General features: G+C 56.9%; 1 protein-coding gene across 3 annotated transcripts in view; it reads right to left on the reverse strand.

The window, feature by feature from the left end:
• Positions 1–20,880, reverse strand: part of TBC1D22A (TBC1 domain family member 22A) — a 255,450-nt gene that overhangs the window by 90,682 nt on the left and 143,888 nt on the right. For all 3 annotated transcript variants that reach the window (XM_047785951.1, XM_047785952.1, XM_047785950.1), the window contains one exon: positions 15,442–15,551. In XM_047785951.1, coding sequence (XP_047641907.1) covers positions 15,442–15,551 — 110 coding nt within the window. The remainder of the gene's footprint in view (positions 1–15,441; positions 15,552–20,880) is intronic.

Genomic DNA, 20,880 nt, shown 5'->3' on the forward strand with positions numbered 1-20,880 from the left:
GCGGGTGGGCCCTGCTAAACCTGGAACTGCTGAGTAGTGAGGCTGCCCCTGGCTGGCGCGTGATGGACAGGACCTCTGGGCCCTGACAGGCCTGCGGGCCTCCCGGCGAGACCCTGGGCGCCCCTGCAGCCGAGCCCAGGCAGCGGCACAAGTGGAGGAGAACCTGTGAGCTTTAAGGTGCTGCGACTTCAACAGGCCAAGGAGGCTGCGGTTTGGGACTTGCACTTGGAAGGGTCGGCCTTTAAGACTGCAGTTCTCTCGGGCAACTGGGTAACAGAAGGAGACTGGCACTTGCACTGGGGGCGTGGTGGGCAGCAGCCGGAAGCTTAGACGGCACCCTTCAGCTTGACGGCGGCATCTCTGATGAGCCTGGAGGGACAGTGTAGCTGGACATAATTAAAGATGGGACATAAACCAGAGTGGTTTCGCAGCCTGAGGTAGAGCTTGCAGATTATTTAATTAATGTTCCATTCTGACAGCTTCCAAAGCCGTTGGGACTCTGCTCTGATACCCTCTCCCAGGGGTCCTAGGAGAACAAAGAAGCAGGTTTCACCGGGGCCAGGCCTGTCCTGATGGGCTGTGGCCTCCAAGGAAAGTCAAGCTCCTGGCCGGCTGGGCGGGGACCTGAAGGGCATGCCAACGGCCAGCCGGAGGAGTTGGAGGCAAGGCTTCCCAAGCCCGAGGGTGGCCTCCAAGGGGCGGAACGCCGCTGACGCCTCTCCTCTACTTTCTGCATCCCCAGAAATACTCCCCCAAGAGGCAATTTATCAACTGCTCAGCCTGGGAGAATACACAGCCCTTAGGTTCAGCCCTCCTTCCACCTCTCAGAACTGGCTGCTCCCGGAGAAGGCCGCTCCCCCTGGGAAAGCCCCCCACCACCCCCTGCAGGAAGACTGCTCCCCAGCACAGCTCTGATGCACGCGGGGGTGGGTTGGCCTGAATGATCCTGGGATTCAGCCAGCCACTATATTTGCCTCTCACACTAAGGATTTCAAGTTTCTCATTTAGAAGAAATAAAAGTTATTCTATGGTCTCCATCTGCCACTATTTTGTTTTACTTCTCAATTTGTTCACATCCCAGATAGGGAAGATGGGTTCTCTTGAAAATCCAAATGATAAGAAATGAGGACACCTGAGAGCTTAAAAAAAAAAAAAGAAAAGAAAGAAATCTGTATTGAGAAAAAGGACCCAAAAAGATTGTCAGTCATGGCCTTGGCGTCTGGGTTTAGGCGGGGACAGAGAAGACCAGTCTTCGGATGGCACTCGGCGTGGTCAGCAGGGGAGTCCAAGCTGAGCATGGCCCGCTCAGGAGCCAGAGAGCCTCTGAAGGGCACGCCAAGGTCATTGCAGAACCAGGGGCAGAGCTGGGAGGTGTGAGGGGAAATGAAAGCCCTGGGGCTCCAGGAACGGCCTCTCTGGCCTCCAGGCCTCCTGCCCCGCCCTCCCCGCTCCTCTGACCAGAACAGCTCCTGCCCCCTCAACACGGGGGCCACCCAGCACCCCAGCCAAACACGCGCCCAAACGCACGCCTGGCACAGAAAACGCCTGCTAAGCAAATACATGAGCAGGCGGGCGGAACAGGAATTCGATGAGAAGAATACTGCATGTTTATAGGGACATTAGTAGTGATGCTAGGAATGATACTGCAGTAGGAATGATACTGCAGTAGGAATGATACTGCAGGAACAGTACCCTTCCTCTCCTCCTTTCAAACTGAAATTAGATTTCACGTCTTTAAGAAAAAGGTCGAATGCATACAACCGACGGATCAGGGGAAGAGAGGAGGGCCTGAGAAGCACAGCACCTGTGGGACGTGTTTTGCAGAAGGAAAAGTCTCCAGCGGCAGGAAGAAATCAAAGGCAGCACCCTGGCTGTGTGCACACATCTCCTGAAGGAGCATTTCGGAGACGAGCTGCAAGAGGCACGCAGATCAGCTCCACGGGAGGGGCCGCAGCGCCCCCTCTGAACCGTCCCCAACCAGGGAACTGAGGGCCTCTTCTGCCTGTGACCAGGGCAGTGCCCAGGGCCAGAGGCCAGTCCCAGGCGAGCCCCCCACCCTTGCCCGGCCAGCTTCCCTCCGAGAAAGCCGTGTGCTTACGCTGAATCAGAGCAGCCTTCCCCACCCCCCGGCCTGCATCTGGGACCCGCTCAGCAACCTGAGGCCGCTGCAGGCGCCCTGACAGCCCAGTCAGTGCGAGTAACAGCACAGACGGCGGCCACGGCTAGCTCGCCCGTCTGTGCAGGGAACAAACACCGACCGGAGCCGCGGAGGTGTGGACGAGCAGGCCCGAGCCCACCAAGCCCGCCATCCGTAGGCTCGTTGGCCAGGTTGGCCCGCCCTCAGCCGGTGCCTGGGACCGAGGATCTGGGGCGTCCCCTGCTCCGCAGTCAGTATGAGGGTCGACGGGCCTTGGCCGAGCACCGTGGGTCAGGCTGGACCCCATCTTTCGTGCTGCGAGCCTGGAGTCTGGGGCCCACCCAGGGCCAGGAGTCTCGAATGAGCGCCTGAAAGACAGTGACAACCCGTCACCGGGGAAGTCAAGGGTCTCCTGCGACTCCACGGGGCCGGACTCCTGGAAGTGAATGCCTGGCTCCCTCTGGGCCTTTCCCTGGCAGGTGCTGTCCCACAGGCCAGCACGGGAGGGATCACGGCCATGGGCACTGGGCGCCGAGTCCTGGGCGTCACAGAACCAGGGGCTGGTCTCGGGCCCCCAGCACGGACGGGCAGGAACCAAACCCAGGCCTTCGGCTCAGAGGCGACAGTCTGGTGGTTACACAGGTCACGCAAATGCATGTGGGAGCCCTGTGTCCCAGCACACAACGGGGCCCTGACCTGAGGACCACGCTGGGGACAGGAGGCCTAGGCCGAGGTGCAGAGGGAAGGGAGCCAGGCAGCCGTCGGGGGCCGGGCTCATGCCAGGAAGGGGATGAAGGCCGGGCGGTGGCGGGGCAGCGAGAAAGCCGGGCCTGCAGGGAGAGGCCGTCAGGGGCTGGACGGCCAGGCGGGGAGCGAAGGGCAGTCCCCAGCCAAGCCACGGCACGTGGCTAACACCGGGGACTGGGCGCCCCCGCGGCACGCGTCTGCACTTGGAGAGGACGCAGCCGCCAGTCAGGCAACCAAAGCCAGGGTCTCAGCAAAATGACGACGGGCGCATCCCTCTGGAGACGGACGCAGCCCATGACCTCCACTGGCGGGCCTCCCGGCCCGAACGCAGGGCCTCGCACTCCTACTGGTGCATCCTCCGACGGGCTCAGGCTGGCACTGCAGTGAGGACGCCTCCGAACCCCGCTTATGTCACCCGCGTCACAGCGTGTCAGCCCCCTCCCCGCAGAGAGGCCCTGGTTCCACGCGCCCTCCGGGTCCTCATCGCCGCCTCTGGGAAGAGGCAGGTGGAGGACGGGGACAGGGACAGAGCTGAGACACGCTCCCCAGAGGGAGCAAGAGCTGACTGATCAGGCCAACTCCGCCCGCCCTCGCTTCCCAGACCTTCCGCCTCCCCCTCTGTAAACGGAGGGACAGGCGGCTCCCTCACAAGGTCGCGGGCATGGAGCGAGTTACGGGACCTACGGGAACCCGGCCGCGTCCACACCCGGTGTGAGCCTGCTCCCTCCCCCGGCCGCTCCACGGCCTCCACGGTGACACTGGCCACGGGACGGCCGCCCCGCCCGGCAGACGGCCGGCGCTCCTCCACTAACCATTCAGCAAAGGGGAGATGCTGGCCCTGCGTGCGGACACAGCCCGAAACACCGGCCAGATCAGGGACGGGCTAGGCGAGCAGAGTCCCCTAACGAGACGGGGGGGACGAGAGTGACGGCTCACAAGCCCGAGGGAAAACAAGCGGAAACATGAGGCTCCCGGAGAGAGAGGAGCCAGTCTGAAAAGACGACACCGTGGGCCGGCGTGGAGGTGACGTCCAGGAGAGGCCAGACCGCGGGGACAGCGAAGAGTCCAGTGGTTGTGGCTTCAGAGCAAGGGGCGGAGGACAGGTGCTGAGGGCAGTGAAACCGCTCCCTGTTGACACCTGCGACACTGCGATGGTGGGCACCTGTCCTCACGCGTGTGGCCAGGCCCCCAGAAGGCGCAGCCCAGAGCGGAAGCCCTGACGTCCACTGCGGGCTTGAGTTACTGATACGTGACCGACTGCGGTTCATCCAGCGGAGCCAACGCACCTCATGAATATGCAAGATGTTAATGACCGAGAGAGTGCGCCTGCTCGCGGGGCGGGGACGGCGGAGGACATCTGAGGCCCCGGACTTCCGGCCCAGTAGCTCCGTAAATCTAAAACCACTCAGACAACAAAGTCCATACTCAACACACCCCAGAAAAAGGCAGGAAAAACGGAGGAAGCGAGACGGAATGCATAGAAAATGAATAGCAAAATGGCAGCGGAAACCCCAGCCATATAAATAATTACTCGGCTGTCTGGGACCTAAACACAGACCAAAAGGGTAGGGAAGCAAAATCCAGCTGTCGGCCAGCCGCAAGAAATATGCCTTAGATGAGACACAAACAGACCGAAGCTGGAAAAGCTGCTCCAGGAAATACCCATCGTAAGGCAACTGGAATGGCTACGTTAACACCGGATGAACTGGAATCCAGGACAGGGGAGCAAACCAGAAACAGAGGACTCTTCCCCAACCATAAACACATAAATCCAAGGACACACACTCGTCCGACACGTGCACACCTCAGCATCTAGTAACTGAGATTCAAACAAGATGAAGCAAAGCCTAATAAAACTACAGGACACAAGTCGACCCTTCTCCTTGGAAATCCCACAAGTCCCTACTCAGCAAGTGACCGAAACACAGACGGAAAGTCAGTAGCGGGGGTAGAGAAGGGGGAACCACGATTAACCAACGTGACCGACCAACACTCACAGAAACTCCCCAACAAAGCAGAACACATTCCTTTTGAGGACACAGGAAATGTTCACCCCGACACACTGTGACACAGATCTCAGGACGGCCGCCAAGAGCCAACATTATTAACAATCAAAACATCGGCTTAGTTTCTAGTTTCTTTTTCTTTTTCTTTTTCTTTTTTTGTCTTTTTGACTTTTTAGGGCCGCACCAGAGGCACATGGAGGTTCCCAGGCTAGGGGTCTAATAGGAGTTGTAGCCGCAGGCCTACGCCGCAGCCACAGCAACGCGGGATCCGAGCCGCATCTGCGACCTACAGCTCACGGCAACGCCGGATCCTTAACCCACGGAGTAAGGCCAGGGATCGAACCCGCAACCTCACGGTTCCTCGTCGGATTCGTTAACCACTGCGCCACGACGGGGGCTCCTGTTGTCTAATTTATTGACAGACTGTTGTTTACAACATCCCCCAATTCTTTTAGTGTCTACAGAAACTAGAAACTGGGAGTTCCCGTCGTGGCGCAGTGGTTAACGAATCCGACTAGGAACCACGAGGTTGCGGGTTCGGTCCCTGCCCTTGCTCAGTGGGTTAGGGATCCGGCGTTGCCGTGAGCTGTGGTGTAGGTTGCAGACGCGGCTCGGATCCCGCGTTGCTGTGGCTGTGGTGTAGGCCGGTGGCTACAGCTCCGATTCGACCCCTAGCCTGGGAACCTCCATATGCCGCGGGAGCGGCCCAAGAAATGGCAAAAAGCCAAAAAATAAATATATAAATAAATAAAAATAAATTTTATTTATTTAGATAGACAACTGCCTAAAATGACCCAATTCTCTGAAATACATGAATTATCAAAACTGACAAGAGAAGAAAGAGAAAATCTGAAGGCTTACCCTGAGGAGCAAGTGAATTTATAGTTGAAACTTTCCAACAAAGTTCCGGGTCAAGACGGCGTCACAGTTGGATGCTACCAAATGCTTACAAAAGAAATGACACCAATCTCGCACAAACAGAGAAAGGACAGGAGCACTTCGTGAAATCACCACTTCCCTCAGGAGACGTCAGAAGAGAATGGAAGACAACACAGTCATCCCTCAGTATACGCGGGGGTTGGCTCCCAGAACCCCCGGGACACCAAAATCCACAGATGCTCACGTCCCATAATCGGGGGTTGGTTCCCAGAACCCCCGGGGACACCAAAATCCACAGATGCTCACGTCCCATAATCGGGGGTTGGCTCCCAGAGCCCCCGGGGACACCAAAATCCACAGATGCTCAAGTCCCATAATCGGGGGTTGGCTCCCAGAGCCCCCGGGGTCACCAAAATCCACAGATGCTCACGTCCCATAATCGGGGGTTGGCTCCCAGAGCCCCGGGGTCACCAAAATCCACAGATGCTCACGTCCCATAATCGGGGGTTGGCTCCCAGAGCCCCGGGGACACCAAAATCCACAGATGCTCACGTCCCATAATCGGGGGTTGGCTCCCAGAGCCCCCGGGACACCAAAATCCACAGATGCTCACGTCCCATAATCGGGGGTTGGCTCCCAGAGCCCCCGGGACACCAAAATCCACAGATGCTCACGTCCCATAATCGGGGGTTGGCTCCCAGAGCCCCAGGGACACCAAAATCCACAGATGCTCACGTCCCATAATCGGGGGTTGGCTCCCAGAGCCCCGGGGACACCAAAATCCACAGATGCTCACGTCCCATAATCGGGGGTTGGCTCCCAGAGCCCCCGGGACACCAAAATCCACAGATGCTCACGTCCCACAATCGGCCCTCGGAGCCCAAAGTTCCACATTAGCAGATTCAACCAACCCCAGAACACGTAGTCTTGCGATGTGTTTATTGGAGGAAAAAAAAAAAAAAGCAAACACATGTAAGACGACCCGCATGTCCAAACCTACACTGTTCAAGGGTCAACTATACTCCTCACGCACAGAGACGTAAAAATTTTTTCTTTCCTTTTTGGCCATGTCCGTGGCATGTGGAAGTTCCCAGGCCAAGGATCGACCCTGTACCCCAGCAGCAACCGGAGCCACAGGAGTGACAACACAGGATCCTTTAACCACTAGGCCAACTGGGAACTCCCGAAAATCTTTTAAAACATGTTACCAAAGAGAATCCAGAAACACATAAAAAGGCTAATATCTCACGACAAGGAGGGGTTTCTGTCAAGAATGCAAGTTGGCTTAACATTAAAAATCAATCAATGTCCTCCACACCATTAACAGAATAAGTGAGAGAAAATCACACGGCCATCCAGCTCAACAGAAGAAGAGGCATGTGACGAAATGCTTTTTAAAAGTCTCAGCAAACTGTGATCTGTCTTCCGCAAGATCTTCTTCCACTACGTCTTACAAACTCTATCCCTGACCTCTTGGCCCACTACATACCGGTACGCCTGAAATTTAAAGGCCTCTCAAAACACACCAGAACGCTTATGAAAAACACAGGCTCCTGTCTGTGGAACGCGCGCCACCGACAACCGTCCTAGCAACGGGCATCTACGAAAGCCAACGGCCGACATCGGACTCCACGGCGGGAGCCCGGAGGCTTCCTCCTTCCTCACCAACACCCGAAGGAGGTAAAGATGCCTGCTCTCATCGCGTCCATTCAACACCGTACGTGAGGTCCTTGACAATGTAAGAAGGCAAGAGAAGGAAATAAAAGCCATGTATAGTATACGGAAAGGAGTAAAATGCTGGTCATGGGCAGGTCACATGATTGCACAGAAAATTCGAATGCAGCTACCAAAAAGCTCCTAGAACTAATAGGTAAGTTTAAATGTAGCAAGATCATCAGAAACAAGGTGTGGCATATGCTGCATTTTTCAGAAGTGGCCGCACCAGTGTCTCTTACCACGAATGCTCTTCGATGTGCCTGGCCACTCACTCCTCAATCAAGAGATGGAATCTAACTTCCTTCTCTTCCCATCTGGGTAAGCAGGTGCCTGCTTCAACCAAGAGAGTCGAGTGGAAGTGATATTATGTGACTTCTGAGGCTCAGTCACGAAAAAGGCAACCTACACTTCACTTTCTGGAAGTCTTACTGGGAGCCTGGAACCATGATGTCAGAGTCATAACGCCGCGAGGACAATGAGCCGCGTGGAGAGGCCACGTGTGGGCAGCTCGACCAGGCTCAGTCTGAGAGGCATCCAAGCCCAGACACCACACACTTAACAGTGACACTGCAGACGGTCCTGGTCCCCAGGTATCAACCTGTGCCAGCCTTCGAGCCTCCCCACTGGAGGCGCCAGACATCTGTGGGGCACAGAGAACAATCCATAGCATATGCTCTGACCAAAATCCCGCTCACAGAATCTGTGAGAATAAAAACACGGGCTTGAAGTCTGGAAGCTTTGGAGTAATTTGGTTACACAACAATAGGAGCTGGAAAGCTATTAGTTTACCAAAATCAAGTGTATTTGTATAAACCAACAGTAAAAATCAAAAAACAAAACTTATCAACAAAACTATACCATTCTTTAAATGGTATAAAAGAAAAAAAACCCTAAACTATCTAGAATTACATTTAACAAAAAGTGAGCAAAACCCACACACTGAAAACTATAAAACGATGATGAGAATAACTAAAGAATATTTGAATTAATTTTAAAATATACAATGCTTATGGATTAGAAAAAATCAATATTGTTAATACTGTTAATTCTGGGAAGACTGGCACCTAGATTCAATGCAATTCCATTCAAAATCCAAGCTCCTAAGGCTTTTTAGGAGTCCTGCCAAAAGGTAGGAAATGGCAAATGATAAGCTTTATATAAGAAGGTAAAAGGACCGGAAATACTCAAGACAATTCTTTTTAAAAAAAGAATATACACTTGGAAGACTCACCCTACCCAACTCCAAGAAAAGCTACAGTAATTAAGACAGTATGGGAGTTCCCGTTGTGGCTCAGTGGGTTAAGAACCCAACTAGTATCCGTGAGTATGGCGGTTCGATCCCTGGCCTCGCTCAGTGGGTCAGGAATCCAGAGTTGCCGTGAGCTGTGGTGTAGGTCGCAGATGCATCTTGGATCCCGCGTTGCTATGGCTGTGGTGTAGGCCAGCAGCTGTAGCTCCGATTCGACCCCTGTCCTGGGAACTTCCATGTGCCGCCAGTGTGGCCTTAAAAAAAAAAAAAACAAAAAGACAGTATGTACTAGTGTAACAATTAATAGATTAACAGAACATAATAGAGTGTCCAGAAATAAACACACGCTGATGTAATCATCTGATTTTCAGAAAAGTGCCGAGCAGTTTATTCTAAAAACAAAATAAAACTGTTCTCAACAAACGGAGCTGTGTTAACTAGGAAACGTATATTTTAAAAATGAACCATGATGCCTTCCTCACGCCATACAAAATTATAAACCTTCTAGAAGACGAGCACAGGAGGACACCCTGGCGTGCAGGGGTAGGCAAAGGATTTCTAGTTAGGGCACAAGAAAGCGTTATCGCAAAAATAATAATAAATTAGGTTTCTTCAAAATTAAAATTTCCTACTCACCAGAGGACACTGTTAAAAAACAAACTGACAAGCCACAAACATGGGGGAAACAATTCTACACGCACACGCGTGCGTGCACACATGCACACACACACAGGCTAACTTTCAGGCATCATCAAGACAGGGAAACGCTATGCTGCTGAGGACGTGGGGCTCACAGCTGGCGGCTCTGTGAAGCAGTGCGACCGGCTTGGTAAAACATCTGGACGCTTTTCATCAACACCAAGCACCCCCCACGCCCTGACCGGACAGGCCCACTCCCAGGCACTGACCCGAGAGGACGGAATACACGGCAACGGCAGGGTGTGCACGTGCGTGTTGCAGAAACTCCCCCCTCAACAGCCAGAGACTGGACACAGCCTGGGCTCCCAGCAGCTGGAGGCTGCTGAACCACCGGTGACAGAGTCACGGACAGAGCACTGCGTCGTGGCTGAAAGGAACGGACCATTCATCCCGACAACACAGATTTCGCTGCTGTCACTGCTACTTGCAAACCGCGTCGTCTTCATCTCCGTCTTTCAATTGGCGCTTGTAGTTCATCCTTCATGAAGCTTCTGCCGCAGCCCAGTAGGCCACACACCTAACAAACTCTGCCGCGACACTGCCAAGACTCCTTCGTCTCATGCACTGGAGCTCTGGCACCACGGCGCTCAGACCCTTCACCCCGGCGTGGCCCACTGGGCTCTGAGACAGGAGATCCGAGGCGGGCCTGGCGCTCTGGCCGTCCATCCAGGCAGGGCACCGTCCACCCTGGGGCAGGGCACCGTCCACCCCGGGCAGGGCGCTGTCCATCCCAGGCAAGGCGCCAGGCCAGCTCTCCAGCCCCTCAGGCTGCTCCGCTGCTCTTTCCAGGGGAGACTCCTGATGTGACAACAGAAGCCAGGCCGGGGCCACCAGAGCATCCTCTCTGGCACCTGCCGGAGCAAGAGCCTGGCCCTCCGTTGTCTTTCTGGGAGCTGGGTGGGGAGGTAACACCAGCCCCAGGTCTGGCTGAGCGGGAGCCTTCGGGGACCCCGGGCCACTCCCCTTTCTGGAGCAGAAGCCCCCTCCCAGCTCCCTGCGCAGGGCTCGGTCCCTGTGACCACTGTCCCTCTCCTCTCACTGGCTGACGCCCAGCAGCTGTATGCAAGGGACCCTGACCCCACCCCAAAGACAGAGTCCCCCCCAGCCCCCGACTGGTCGCAGGTCTGGTCGGTCCCGCCCTTCTTTGCTGGGGTCACTGCACCACCAAGTTTCAGGCCTTTTCTGACAGGTCCCAAGATGACACAGCCACCTTCCCCAGGACTGCCGTCACCTCCACGCCACCAACCACTTCTTAGAACTGACCGATTCCCCCCCAAGGAAAGAAAATGCAAATGACTAATTATAAAAGGCAATGGTTCCTTTCCAATCCAAGAGGCTGTCCTGCCAAGTAATGAATCTGAGAGTAATAGGATGACTGCAGGGCGGGCAAGTGTGCAGCTGTAACTCAAGGGGGAAGGCTCGCCAACACCCCTGGCGTCCTGCTCCTGGTGAGACGGGAGGCTGGCAAAAGCCCACGAATAATCCTCGAGAAGCCAACGAGGTGCTCGCTGGCCTGGAGCTGGAACTGGACACGGCTCCGGCCCCGGGGAGAGCAGGCAGGGCCCCCCCAGCCCCCCAGCAGAAGGCATTAGAACACCCCGCCTCGGCCCCAAGGCCCACGGCTCGTGGAAGGGTCCTGCGTAAGGAAAACAGCCCAGCAGCTCAGACGGCCTTCCGGGCCCGAACCTCCAGGGACCAGGGCAGGGCTCACCACCTGGACGCCTAATGCCACACACGCCTTGCTTCGTCTTTTTAAAAAAGGCCGTTTCACTGAAGCATGTCCCGGATGACAGAGGAAAAGCACCTCGTCGTGTGAGCGGGGTCGTGCTGGATCTCGACCCCTGCTGAGCCGACCCTGTGGACGTGCCACGGGGAAAGCGGGAGGCTGGCGCAAAGCTCGGAGACGGGCGCCCAAGAGGCGGTGACTCCTGCCGGGAAGGCTGTGGTGCTGCTGCTCGGGCTCCGAGCAGACGCGGGTGTACTTTTCCAGAAACATCGTCTGGACCTGAAAGACCAACAGGCAAGCTGGATGTTCAAACCCGCGTACCTGACAGCCACCTTCTCAGAAATGAACAGTCAGCCTGTCGCCTCCAGGGACTCAACGGATGGGGTCTGTTGCCACTAATACCTGAACTTTGAAGCCCCAAACCTGAGCCGTGGAGGACATTTATCCACCACGCTGGGCCTGACGGTTCCTTAAGCGATGGGTTTGACAGTGCAGCATAAAACACGCCAATATTTAGGCGTATCTTCCAACGGCCGATGTCTGATGGCACAGAATCACACGTGCGCGAAAGAGCCACTCCAAGTGTAAGGCGGGCCGAGGGGTTTTCCTGTGACCGAGCCCCACGTGGCCATGGGCACGGCTTCGGGTTCCCAGGGCGAGCGGCCCTGAAGAACGTGCCACCTGCCGGGCTGTGAGTAGTTCTTCCATGTGTGGGGGGTTTAGTTCTACAGACAGGTTATCTGTGTGATAATTCAGCTACTGGCCACCTGCTTTTGGAAATTCGGTGCGCCCAAGCACTGTCTTTCTTGCTCACCACTGTATCTGTGGGCCCCGGAACGATATGAGGGGCTGGTTCTTTGCGCCTCTGCACAGAAGGACTTCGGCGAGAAACAAAGAGATAGGCGAGAAATGGACTTACAGACAGGACACCTGTGAGCGACGCACGTGGGCAGGCAAGGAGGCGCTGCCTATCCTTGTCATTTTAAAGTGAGCTCCTGAACTGTCTTTAAGTAACCATTTGAATTCCCAAACAACAAGTCCCCGTGGAATCGGCGCCCTGAATAGGGGCTCTTTGACTCCAGGTCCCGGGACGCAGAGCTGAGGACCTCAGCGCAGGACCCCCACATCTTGTTTCTAGACAGCACCTGGGTTTCCCCGGGCCTGGCTCTCATCCTATTCTTAGGCCTTGCTGGGCAGGAAACCCTGACTCCTGGCACCCCCGGTGTGACGGCTGCCCTCGGTTTTCCAGGTCAGCCAAAGACTCATCCTCTGGCTCCCAGGCCTCCCGCGCTCATCCCACTGGCACCCTCCAGACGGCGTCTGTGCCACAACACCACGCTGCCCAGGCATTTTCGGGGGGGGGGGGGGGGGCGTGGGCTTGTTCTTCCTAGTTTGCAGTGGTGCTGGGACCAGAGCCACCTCTGCCACCGGCCACAAAGCCTCAGGGACAGTGGGGGGGGGGGGGTTTGCTGCTTCCCTCCCCCAGGGGAGCCTCAAACGCAGCCACTCCCATCCAGGCTACCTGAGGGCGAGCCCGTGAGAAACATGCTTTCTGCTGCCAGAACCCCTCTGGCCAAAAGGAGCTCATCCCACGTGTTTTAGCTGGAGCAGGTGGTCACGCAGGCTTCCGGGAGGGCATGTGGGTCCCGCACAGGCCATGTGATCACCGGGCGCAGGGCTGCCCCGCTGCGAGGCTGGACCCCACCAGGAAGCTCTGATGCCCAGAGACGCTGCCTAGTGCTGGGGTCACCTCCCCCCAGCCCCCGAGTCCCGAGAGGCCCTGTCACTGCCCACGAGTGAGCCCCTGCTGCCCCCTGCGACTCCGCCTCCCTCCCTGGCCCCCTGGGGCAAAGGCGGGACTGTCACCACCACGTAGGACCTGAACTCCACAAATGCGGGAACTGGGACGGCGGCTGGAGGGGCTGCACCAAAACAAAACCGAAAACGAGTCTGTTCGCTGGTGTCCCAGCCAGGTGCGCCGACGACAGGGGGCCTGAGCAAGCTGCTGCGGCAGGAGGGGAGGGCGGCCGGGGGCGAGGTCATGGAAGAGCCGACACCGGCCCAGCCGACGCCGGCACGGAGCACTGGGGCCCAAGGCGGGAGCCGACGCCACGGCCGGTTTTCCCCTCGGTCTTAAATCTGCACAGGTCCCCCACTCCCCCAAACTGAGAATGGTGACACTGCTCGTGAGAAGTCCCCCGGAGAGCGGATGGGGCCGGCAGGGATGGCCTGGTCTGAGGGGATCCCAGGAGAGCTCCCCAACGCCCCGCACGCCCGTCGAGGGTTCGCACCCCCGAGGACCTTGTGGAATCTACTGGAGCCGCGGGGGGAGAGAAGGCGGCTGCTGCGGGCCTGCTGTGCACCAGCAAGCACTCGTCAGAGGAGCCTTACAAGCAGCACCGTGTCGGGAACCGTTTCATCAGACAACACATCTCAGGTGACAAATGAAAAGCCAGCATCGATTTCATTGTACAGCTGATTTTATTTACAAATCGAAGCCGGAGAGTCTTGTATTTAAATGGCAGGCGCTCCATCACTCCTGATCAGGGAAGCGACATTTGAAATTTATAAACTTTCACGTTATGATTCAATCTCTTTCCCAAGAAGGAAAAAACATCTTACGTTTTGGGAGAGAGACTAAGAAATATGAAAACAGGAGCTGAGGAGGGAAATGACGCATGGATGCAGGGCCAACACACGTCGCCAGCGGGCGCGTTTTTCTTTACCAGATACCAACCGCGTCGGGGGGAGACCTGCCGGGCTCTCGCAGACGAGGGTCCCTTTCAGCCCCAGGAAGGGCTCCTACCGCCTCTCGGTCGCGTCCTCAGTTACGGGAACACACACAGGATCTTTGCTTTGTGTTTTAGTTTTACGGCCACACCCACGGCACACGGAAGTTCCCGGGCCGGGGACAGAATCCAAGACGCTGCAACCTACCCTGCTGCTGCCGCGATGCCGGATCCTTTAACCCACTGTGCCAGGCTGGGGATCAAACCCGCTCCTCCACAGTGACCAGAGCCGCTGCAGTCAGATTCTCAACCCACTGTGCCACGGCAAGAACTCTCCCTGCTGCCCCCCCCCCGCCCCAGTTTTCCTCAGTAGAATCATTCTAGCTGATTTCCCCAAATTAAACCTGAGGGCCCCAATCTTTAGACTCCATCTCGGAAACGCCTACGTGGGCCACCTGGAATCCCGCAGCTTAGCTGAGACCTCTCCAGGTAGAGGTGGCAGGAACACCTGCCATGATGACAGCTGCAGAAAAACCAACCTGGTGGGAGACGCGTGAGACGCGTGCATCCCGTCACCTGTCCTCGGACTTCTTTCCCTGGGACGAGGGTCCTGGCAAAACGCAGCCTCCCACACACGCTCATCCCCTGGCGGCCATCTGTGCGACGGGCCACCCTCAAGGGAGGGACCAGAACGAGCCTGGGCTCGTCCCTCTGCGGGCAGGTCCCCGGCCCTCCTCCAGGCCCCACGCACCCACGTGTGGGCCCTCAGAGCGCGTCTGCGGCCCTTCGACGCCACGCACACCTGGCCCTCCATCCCCCTTCTCCCCAGGCGTGGGGGCAGCGCAGCACCAAGGAGGCATCTGGAAAAGCTCAGCGGGTGTCAGATGAGCCCGGCATGGCCTGCGGCTGCCTTGAGGGCATCCCCTTCGCGGCCATCCCTGTGCACACTGGCCCGGGACTGCAGGAGGAAGCGCTGCCCACTCCCGACCCTGGGAGACCTGGCCTTTCTGGGGAAGCCCAGCCAGCAGCCTAGTGACCCCAGGGCCCCAAACCCCCATGGGGAGCAGGACGCCCTCCTGCTCATGCCTCCCTCTGGGACCCGGCTCGGCCACGGGTCCTTGAGCACCGAGATCCCTGACCCGAGGCGGGCAGGGGGGCCAGCTGCTCACAGGCCTCTGTGTCACCCACGAGGGGCCGAAACCCTAAACCTGAGTCCAGTCACAGGGACAGTGAAACGGCCAGTCGACAACCTGCACCAGGGGGCAGAACCAGAGCCCCCAGCAGCAGAGCCCAGGAGGTGGGAACCGGTGGGGATCGGACTCGGAGGGGGGTGTCCCTCTGAGCCCCGCACGGCGCCCTCCAAGCAGCTCACAGGGGCACGCGTGCACCCACGGACAGACAGACAGACAGACACACGGAGTCAATCCCGAGGAGCAGGAACTCCTCCAGAGGCAGAAACGGGGGCTTCAGACGGTAGCGGGTGGCCGCCCGGAGGCTCGGCAGTGGGCTGTGACCCCGCGCCCCGGACCCGGGCCCGCGGGGCGGGCGCTCACCTGGATGCCGTCCAGCAGCCGGCTCATGCACCAGTACGTGTCGGCCTCCACGTTGCGCAGCACGTCCTCGGGCACGCGGGAGACGTCAGCCGTGTCCACGTCCTCGTCGTCTGTGTCGGGGGCAGAAGACAGGAGCCGTCACGCACGGGACAAACGAGGACCCGCGCTCTGCTGGCGGGACCCCCTCCCCCGCCCAGTTCTCCTGCCCCAGCCAGACTGCCTTCCTCCGCATCACTTAATGGTCTCAATTTTAATACCTAATTAGTTGCAGATAATTAATATTCTGAATCCTCTCCAATTAATTAACATAATTAATACATTGTAAATCATTGCTTCTCAGGCATTTCACATACTAATAAGAAGGAAACTAAAATGCATTACTTGTTCCCAACCAAGATCTGAACGTTTTCTCCTAAGATTTTTAAAATTATGTTTCTAATATATTCACATATTCATTCTGTAATAATTCCCCTAAAGACCTGCTCCCAAGGTTAGAGTTCCTGGGTAAATAATTCTATGCTCTGAGCAAACACCAAGAAAGCAAAAACACAGATGTGTTTGAAAGAAAGAATAGGCAACAGTACTCTAAATAATTTCCACCTTCAAGGATAGAAAAATCTAATGAGAAAACAGAACTCGAAAGTTTTAAAATGCAAAACAGATGCCTAATTGAAATGGCTTACCACACATTTGAAGAAACTAATTCTAGATCCTTATAAAAACTGCTATCATCCAGCGTAACATTCATAAATGTTTAAAAAATTGTGTATCCTATTTTTTAAATTTTATTTACTTTGTTTTAGTTTGCAAATGTGCATCGCATCTTTGCAAGGAAAGTGTTCTTTACGAAAAGAGGCATTTCAGCCCAGAATATATTTAGACAGTTTCAAGTGGGTAAAAATGACGATAATTATAATAATAATAACTGCTGACATTTATCGAGCAGTTATTACATGCCAGGCACTTGTCTTCAAGTCTTGAGTGCATCAACTCTATTATCACCACCGCTGCACCCCTTGGAAGGTGGGGTGCAGAGAAACAAGGAACCCAGCCAGGAGGTGGCCTGGTAAGGGGTCAGGAGGCAGACCCACCATCTGTCCCAGAAAACAGACAGCACAGCATCACGCCAACTACAGCAGAGCTGGGTCCATTCTCCAGCCTCGGGGGACCGAGGCCACAGTAACCAGGGCTCCGAGGAGGCGAAGTGCTCCGAGCACAGACTCGCCTTCGAGGGCCTTCAGAGCATCGAGAGTCTCCCTCGGCGACAGTAAAAGGCAAACAGGCAGAAAACCTCCCCAGACCCGGAGCTCCTCCCCAGCTCGCAGGGCAGTGGGCTGACCCAGGAAGCAGCCGCTGGCCCAGGAAGCAGCCGCTGCCCAGGAAGCAGCCTCGGCGGGAGGCGGGCAGTAGCCTCAGTGATTTTTCTTCGTCTGTTTAGCTGCTTATTATTTTATCCTGGGAAATGTCGGCGGCCCATTCGAGGTGTCATTTCTCACAACGGGCCATTTGTCACTCTCCGATGTAATGAAGTAATGGCATTTAACACAGAGAGCCCCTGCGCCAATCTGTCTTGGAAAAGTCGAGAGCATTGGAATGACCCTTATTGTCAGAGTGAGATAAATACCATCCTCCCAGGGAAAGCACCCGCCCCCCAACCCCGACAGAGCAGCTCAGAACATTCCAGAAGCCCCTGGCTGTGATTACAACTCAGAGCCGAGGGACGGGCCCAAGAGCAGAGAGCACTGCCTCTGTCCCCGGCAGGGGCACAGGACACAGGGTGCTGGTGATTCCCAGGAGTGCGGCTGGACAAGACCGCAAAAGAGCGGGTGTGGCAAGGCCCCACGGTGGGAGGCCAGCCTGCTAAGGACACAAAGGACCCACAGGAAGACTCCTCCCGTGGGTGGGCCCGGCCGCGGGGTGGAGACCTTGGGACTCCAAAGCTGCACATTCCCACCCAAGCTCACTGGCCACCTGCTTGGCCCAGAGGGTGGGGGTGGGGGAGCGGGAAGAGGGGGCACCGCGGGCACAGCCCATGCCAAGCGGGATAGCATCCCAGATGCACTCCATGCTAAGTGACAGAGGCGAGGCTAGGAGGGAGACTGGTCAGCCCAGGAGCCAGGACCCTCAGGGCCACTGCAGACTCCCTAAGGCAACATTCATGACAAACACGTTACTTAAAACCACAGAATGGAGTTCCCGTTGTGGCGCAGCGGAAACGAATCCGACTAGGTACCATGAGGTCACAGGTTCGATCCCTAGCCTTGCTCAGTGGGTTAAGGATCTGGTGTTGCCGTGAGCTGTGGTGTAGGTTGCAGACATGGCTCGCATCAGGCGTTGCTATGGCTGTGGTATAGGCTGGCGGCTGCAGCTCTAATTCGACCCCTAGCCTGGGAACCTCCATATGCCATGGGTGCGGCCCTGAAAGGACAAAAGACCAAAAAATACATTAATTAATTAAAATTAAAATTAAATAACAGGATGGAAATCAAACCGTTTCATCAGAAATCGGATCCTACGTCTTGCTCGGGTCTTTATCACAGACGTTAACACTGGGGTGCGAAGGGCTCCTCCCCACGTTACCCACAACACCTCCCTTCAGGGACCAGGCCTGTATGCTGGGGACCCCAAGCTGAGAACACGTGCGCTCTGACCGCCAGAGGGGACTCAGAGCACCAGGGAGGATGGCAAGGGCACGGGGGGCAAGGGGGGTGTGGAGCAGAAAAGGCATGGCCACAGCCAGGGGAGAGGCGCGGCAGTCCCGAGTGGACCACAGCTGAACGCGAAGGCAGCGGGTGTGAAACAGACATGTAATTAGACATAATCTCGCTTGTCCTCTTAGATCACAGAAAAGCTTTAGGGGGTGATTTATGCGTCTGCAAATTCTTTGAAAATGCAGCCCTGCTATATGATGGTTTAAAAAGCAATTTGTAAAATAAGCCCACTGTTATCAACAACTCCGTTTATGTCCAAACCCTCAGCTCTGCGATACACCCTGTAGAGAGGCAGCCCCAGAGAGCAGCCCCGAAGACGGCGCAGAGAACCCTCGAGGCCCGGCTGCGACCGGGAGGAACCATCACCTCAATTCCCACAGCGGGTGCAGAGCGAACAGAGCACCGATGCCCACAACGCAGCTATTTCTGCAACGGGGGAAAGGTTAAGCCACGGGCATAGTTTGACCAGAGTCTGACTTTTCTACAGATACATAACCGTAGAGCAGAAGCTCTCAAGGGCAAATGGTCTGAGAAGCTCGCGGGCTATTTAGGGGTCAGAGCGACGGGCTGGCATTCAGAGCGTGGGGCCAGGGCAGTCATCCTATGTCAGAGTGGGTGGGTGGGTGGGTGGGTAAGTGGGCAGGTGGGTGGGTGAGCAGTTAATTGGATGGGTAGATGGGTGGGTGGGTAGATATAGGCAACCATTTAAAGAACAGAAACCCTGACACTTTGCTGAGGGGACTCCGTCACTTACTTACCTGGGTCTGGGTTCCAACGGACAGAAAAGACCTACTTTGGCGAGAAGCATCGCAACTCAAAACCACAAGCGCACAAAATTCCTTGGCCCAGCAAAAGCAACTCATGCTGCAATCAGACTGGCTGAGCCGTAGGAACATTAATTCCGAGGTACATGATGCTCAGGTCAAGGTCACGGGCTAATCCCGACGCGACGACGTGGGGGAAGAACCGCAGCCCACAGACACGGACAGGAGGACGGGACCGGGAGGCCAGGGAAGAGCAGGACGAGGGGCTCCCTCCTGGCGGCAGGACGGCCCCCGGCAGCCACGTCCAACTGTCAACCCCCGGCCCTGGCAGGGACCCCCGAGCACAAGAACCAGTCTTCTCTCACAAAGCGCACGCTCTGCTCCCCCCGCCCCCACCAGGCACACCCCCAAGCAGGGGTCTCAGCCGCACAAAGATGCGGCCCCAGCGGGAGGCGCGGCTCCTGGAGCAGGTGGGCGGCGGGCGCAGCCGCAGCTCTCTTCCCGCGGCCCTGGGCTCTGAGCCCGAGTGGACAGGACCTCGGGACATGACAGGGTGGTGCGGGGACGGAACCAGAGAGGGGAGGGATGTTTCTGTATCTTCCGTGACCCTGTTTTCATCACGTCATTTTTGCAAAGGAAAAAATTCTAATCTCATTCTTTTGGCTTGAACGGATCTTCACAACGCTGTGAATAGGAGTTTTCACTGATGAAAACGCTATTGGTGGAACTGCGGGTTGATTCTGTGAACCTGTATCGGGTACTTGGAGGTTGCGAGACACCGCAACCGCGGGCCCGGAGGAGGGTGAAGGAGAAACCAAGCATCGGCCCGGAGCTGGAGGGAGAAGGGACGGGGTCGGCCGGTTCCCTCCTTCTGTCTGTCGTCCTCACGGATCCCGCGGAGTGACCCGATTGATTTCCAGGAGGAGCGAGTCACGCAGCCATGTCTGGGAATAAAGAAGCCACGTGGAAGGCGAGCGGTGACAAGGACAGGCAGAAGACCAGGGCGTCTCTGGGCCCCGGGGAGACGAGAGCAGGAGAGTCGTGGCATCTGAATGGGGCCTGGGAAGCCGCTGCCCGGAGCACGCGGTGACGGGAAGGAAGGCGACAGGAAGGAGGCCTTGGGGCAGCAGGGCCAGGAGCCATGCGGACGTCTGTGCCACCGGGCGGGACTGGAGCTGGTGAGGATCCCGAGTCCGTGGCGGGGGTGCCAGGCTCCAGGGCTGGGCTCCCTGAGCAGGAAGAGTCCGGGAGACCTCAGGGTGTCAGCGTCTGTTCGCGTGTGGTGGGCAGAGGGCTCCGATGGGGCACAGCGCTGTGGGCAGGAAGAGAAGGCCGAAGGCAGGGAGGCACCCCAACCAGAGGGCACACACCCTGGCACCACCAGGCTCCCTGGAGACTCTGGGCCCCACATAGATGCCCCCAGGAGTAAAGTCATTGCCAGAGAACAGACCAATTCCACGCCATGCGATGCCAGGCACTACGCCACTGCGGTGGAGGCGAGGTGGCCTTCCCCCGGAGCACATGCCACCGCTCGTCACTCCCTACTGTCTTCACCTGTGTGCCCTGTCCCCCCACTGCAGTCAGAGCCACATCCACCTCACTCTCCGGGCACCCAGCACCCGGGCCGGAGCCCAGGAGAGACGTGCCGCAGGAAGGAATGGCCCGCGGCCAGAGCGCCGACGCGGGAGGGAGGAGGGTTCGCATCAACGACCAGACCTAGACCAGCGCACATCACGCCAAGGCCTCCCTCGACGCGTGAAAACAGACTGAATCCCGACTGCTACGGTGAAGAGAAGCACGCAGACTGTCACTGAACTGAAGGTCGCAGTGAAGTCCAGCAGGCTCCCGCTAGTAACACTGCCGGCCACACGTCCATCCACGCGAGCCCGTCCAGACGAAAGGAAGCTTCTTCCAACGGTGTCCCCCACAACCTGTGCCACCTGTCTCCTCTCCACGGAGGCCCA

The sequence above is a fragment of the Phacochoerus africanus genome, chromosome 7, assembly GCF_016906955.1.
Source record: "Phacochoerus africanus isolate WHEZ1 chromosome 7, ROS_Pafr_v1, whole genome shotgun sequence".
Lineage (NCBI taxonomy): Eukaryota > Metazoa > Chordata > Mammalia > Artiodactyla > Suidae > Phacochoerus > Phacochoerus africanus.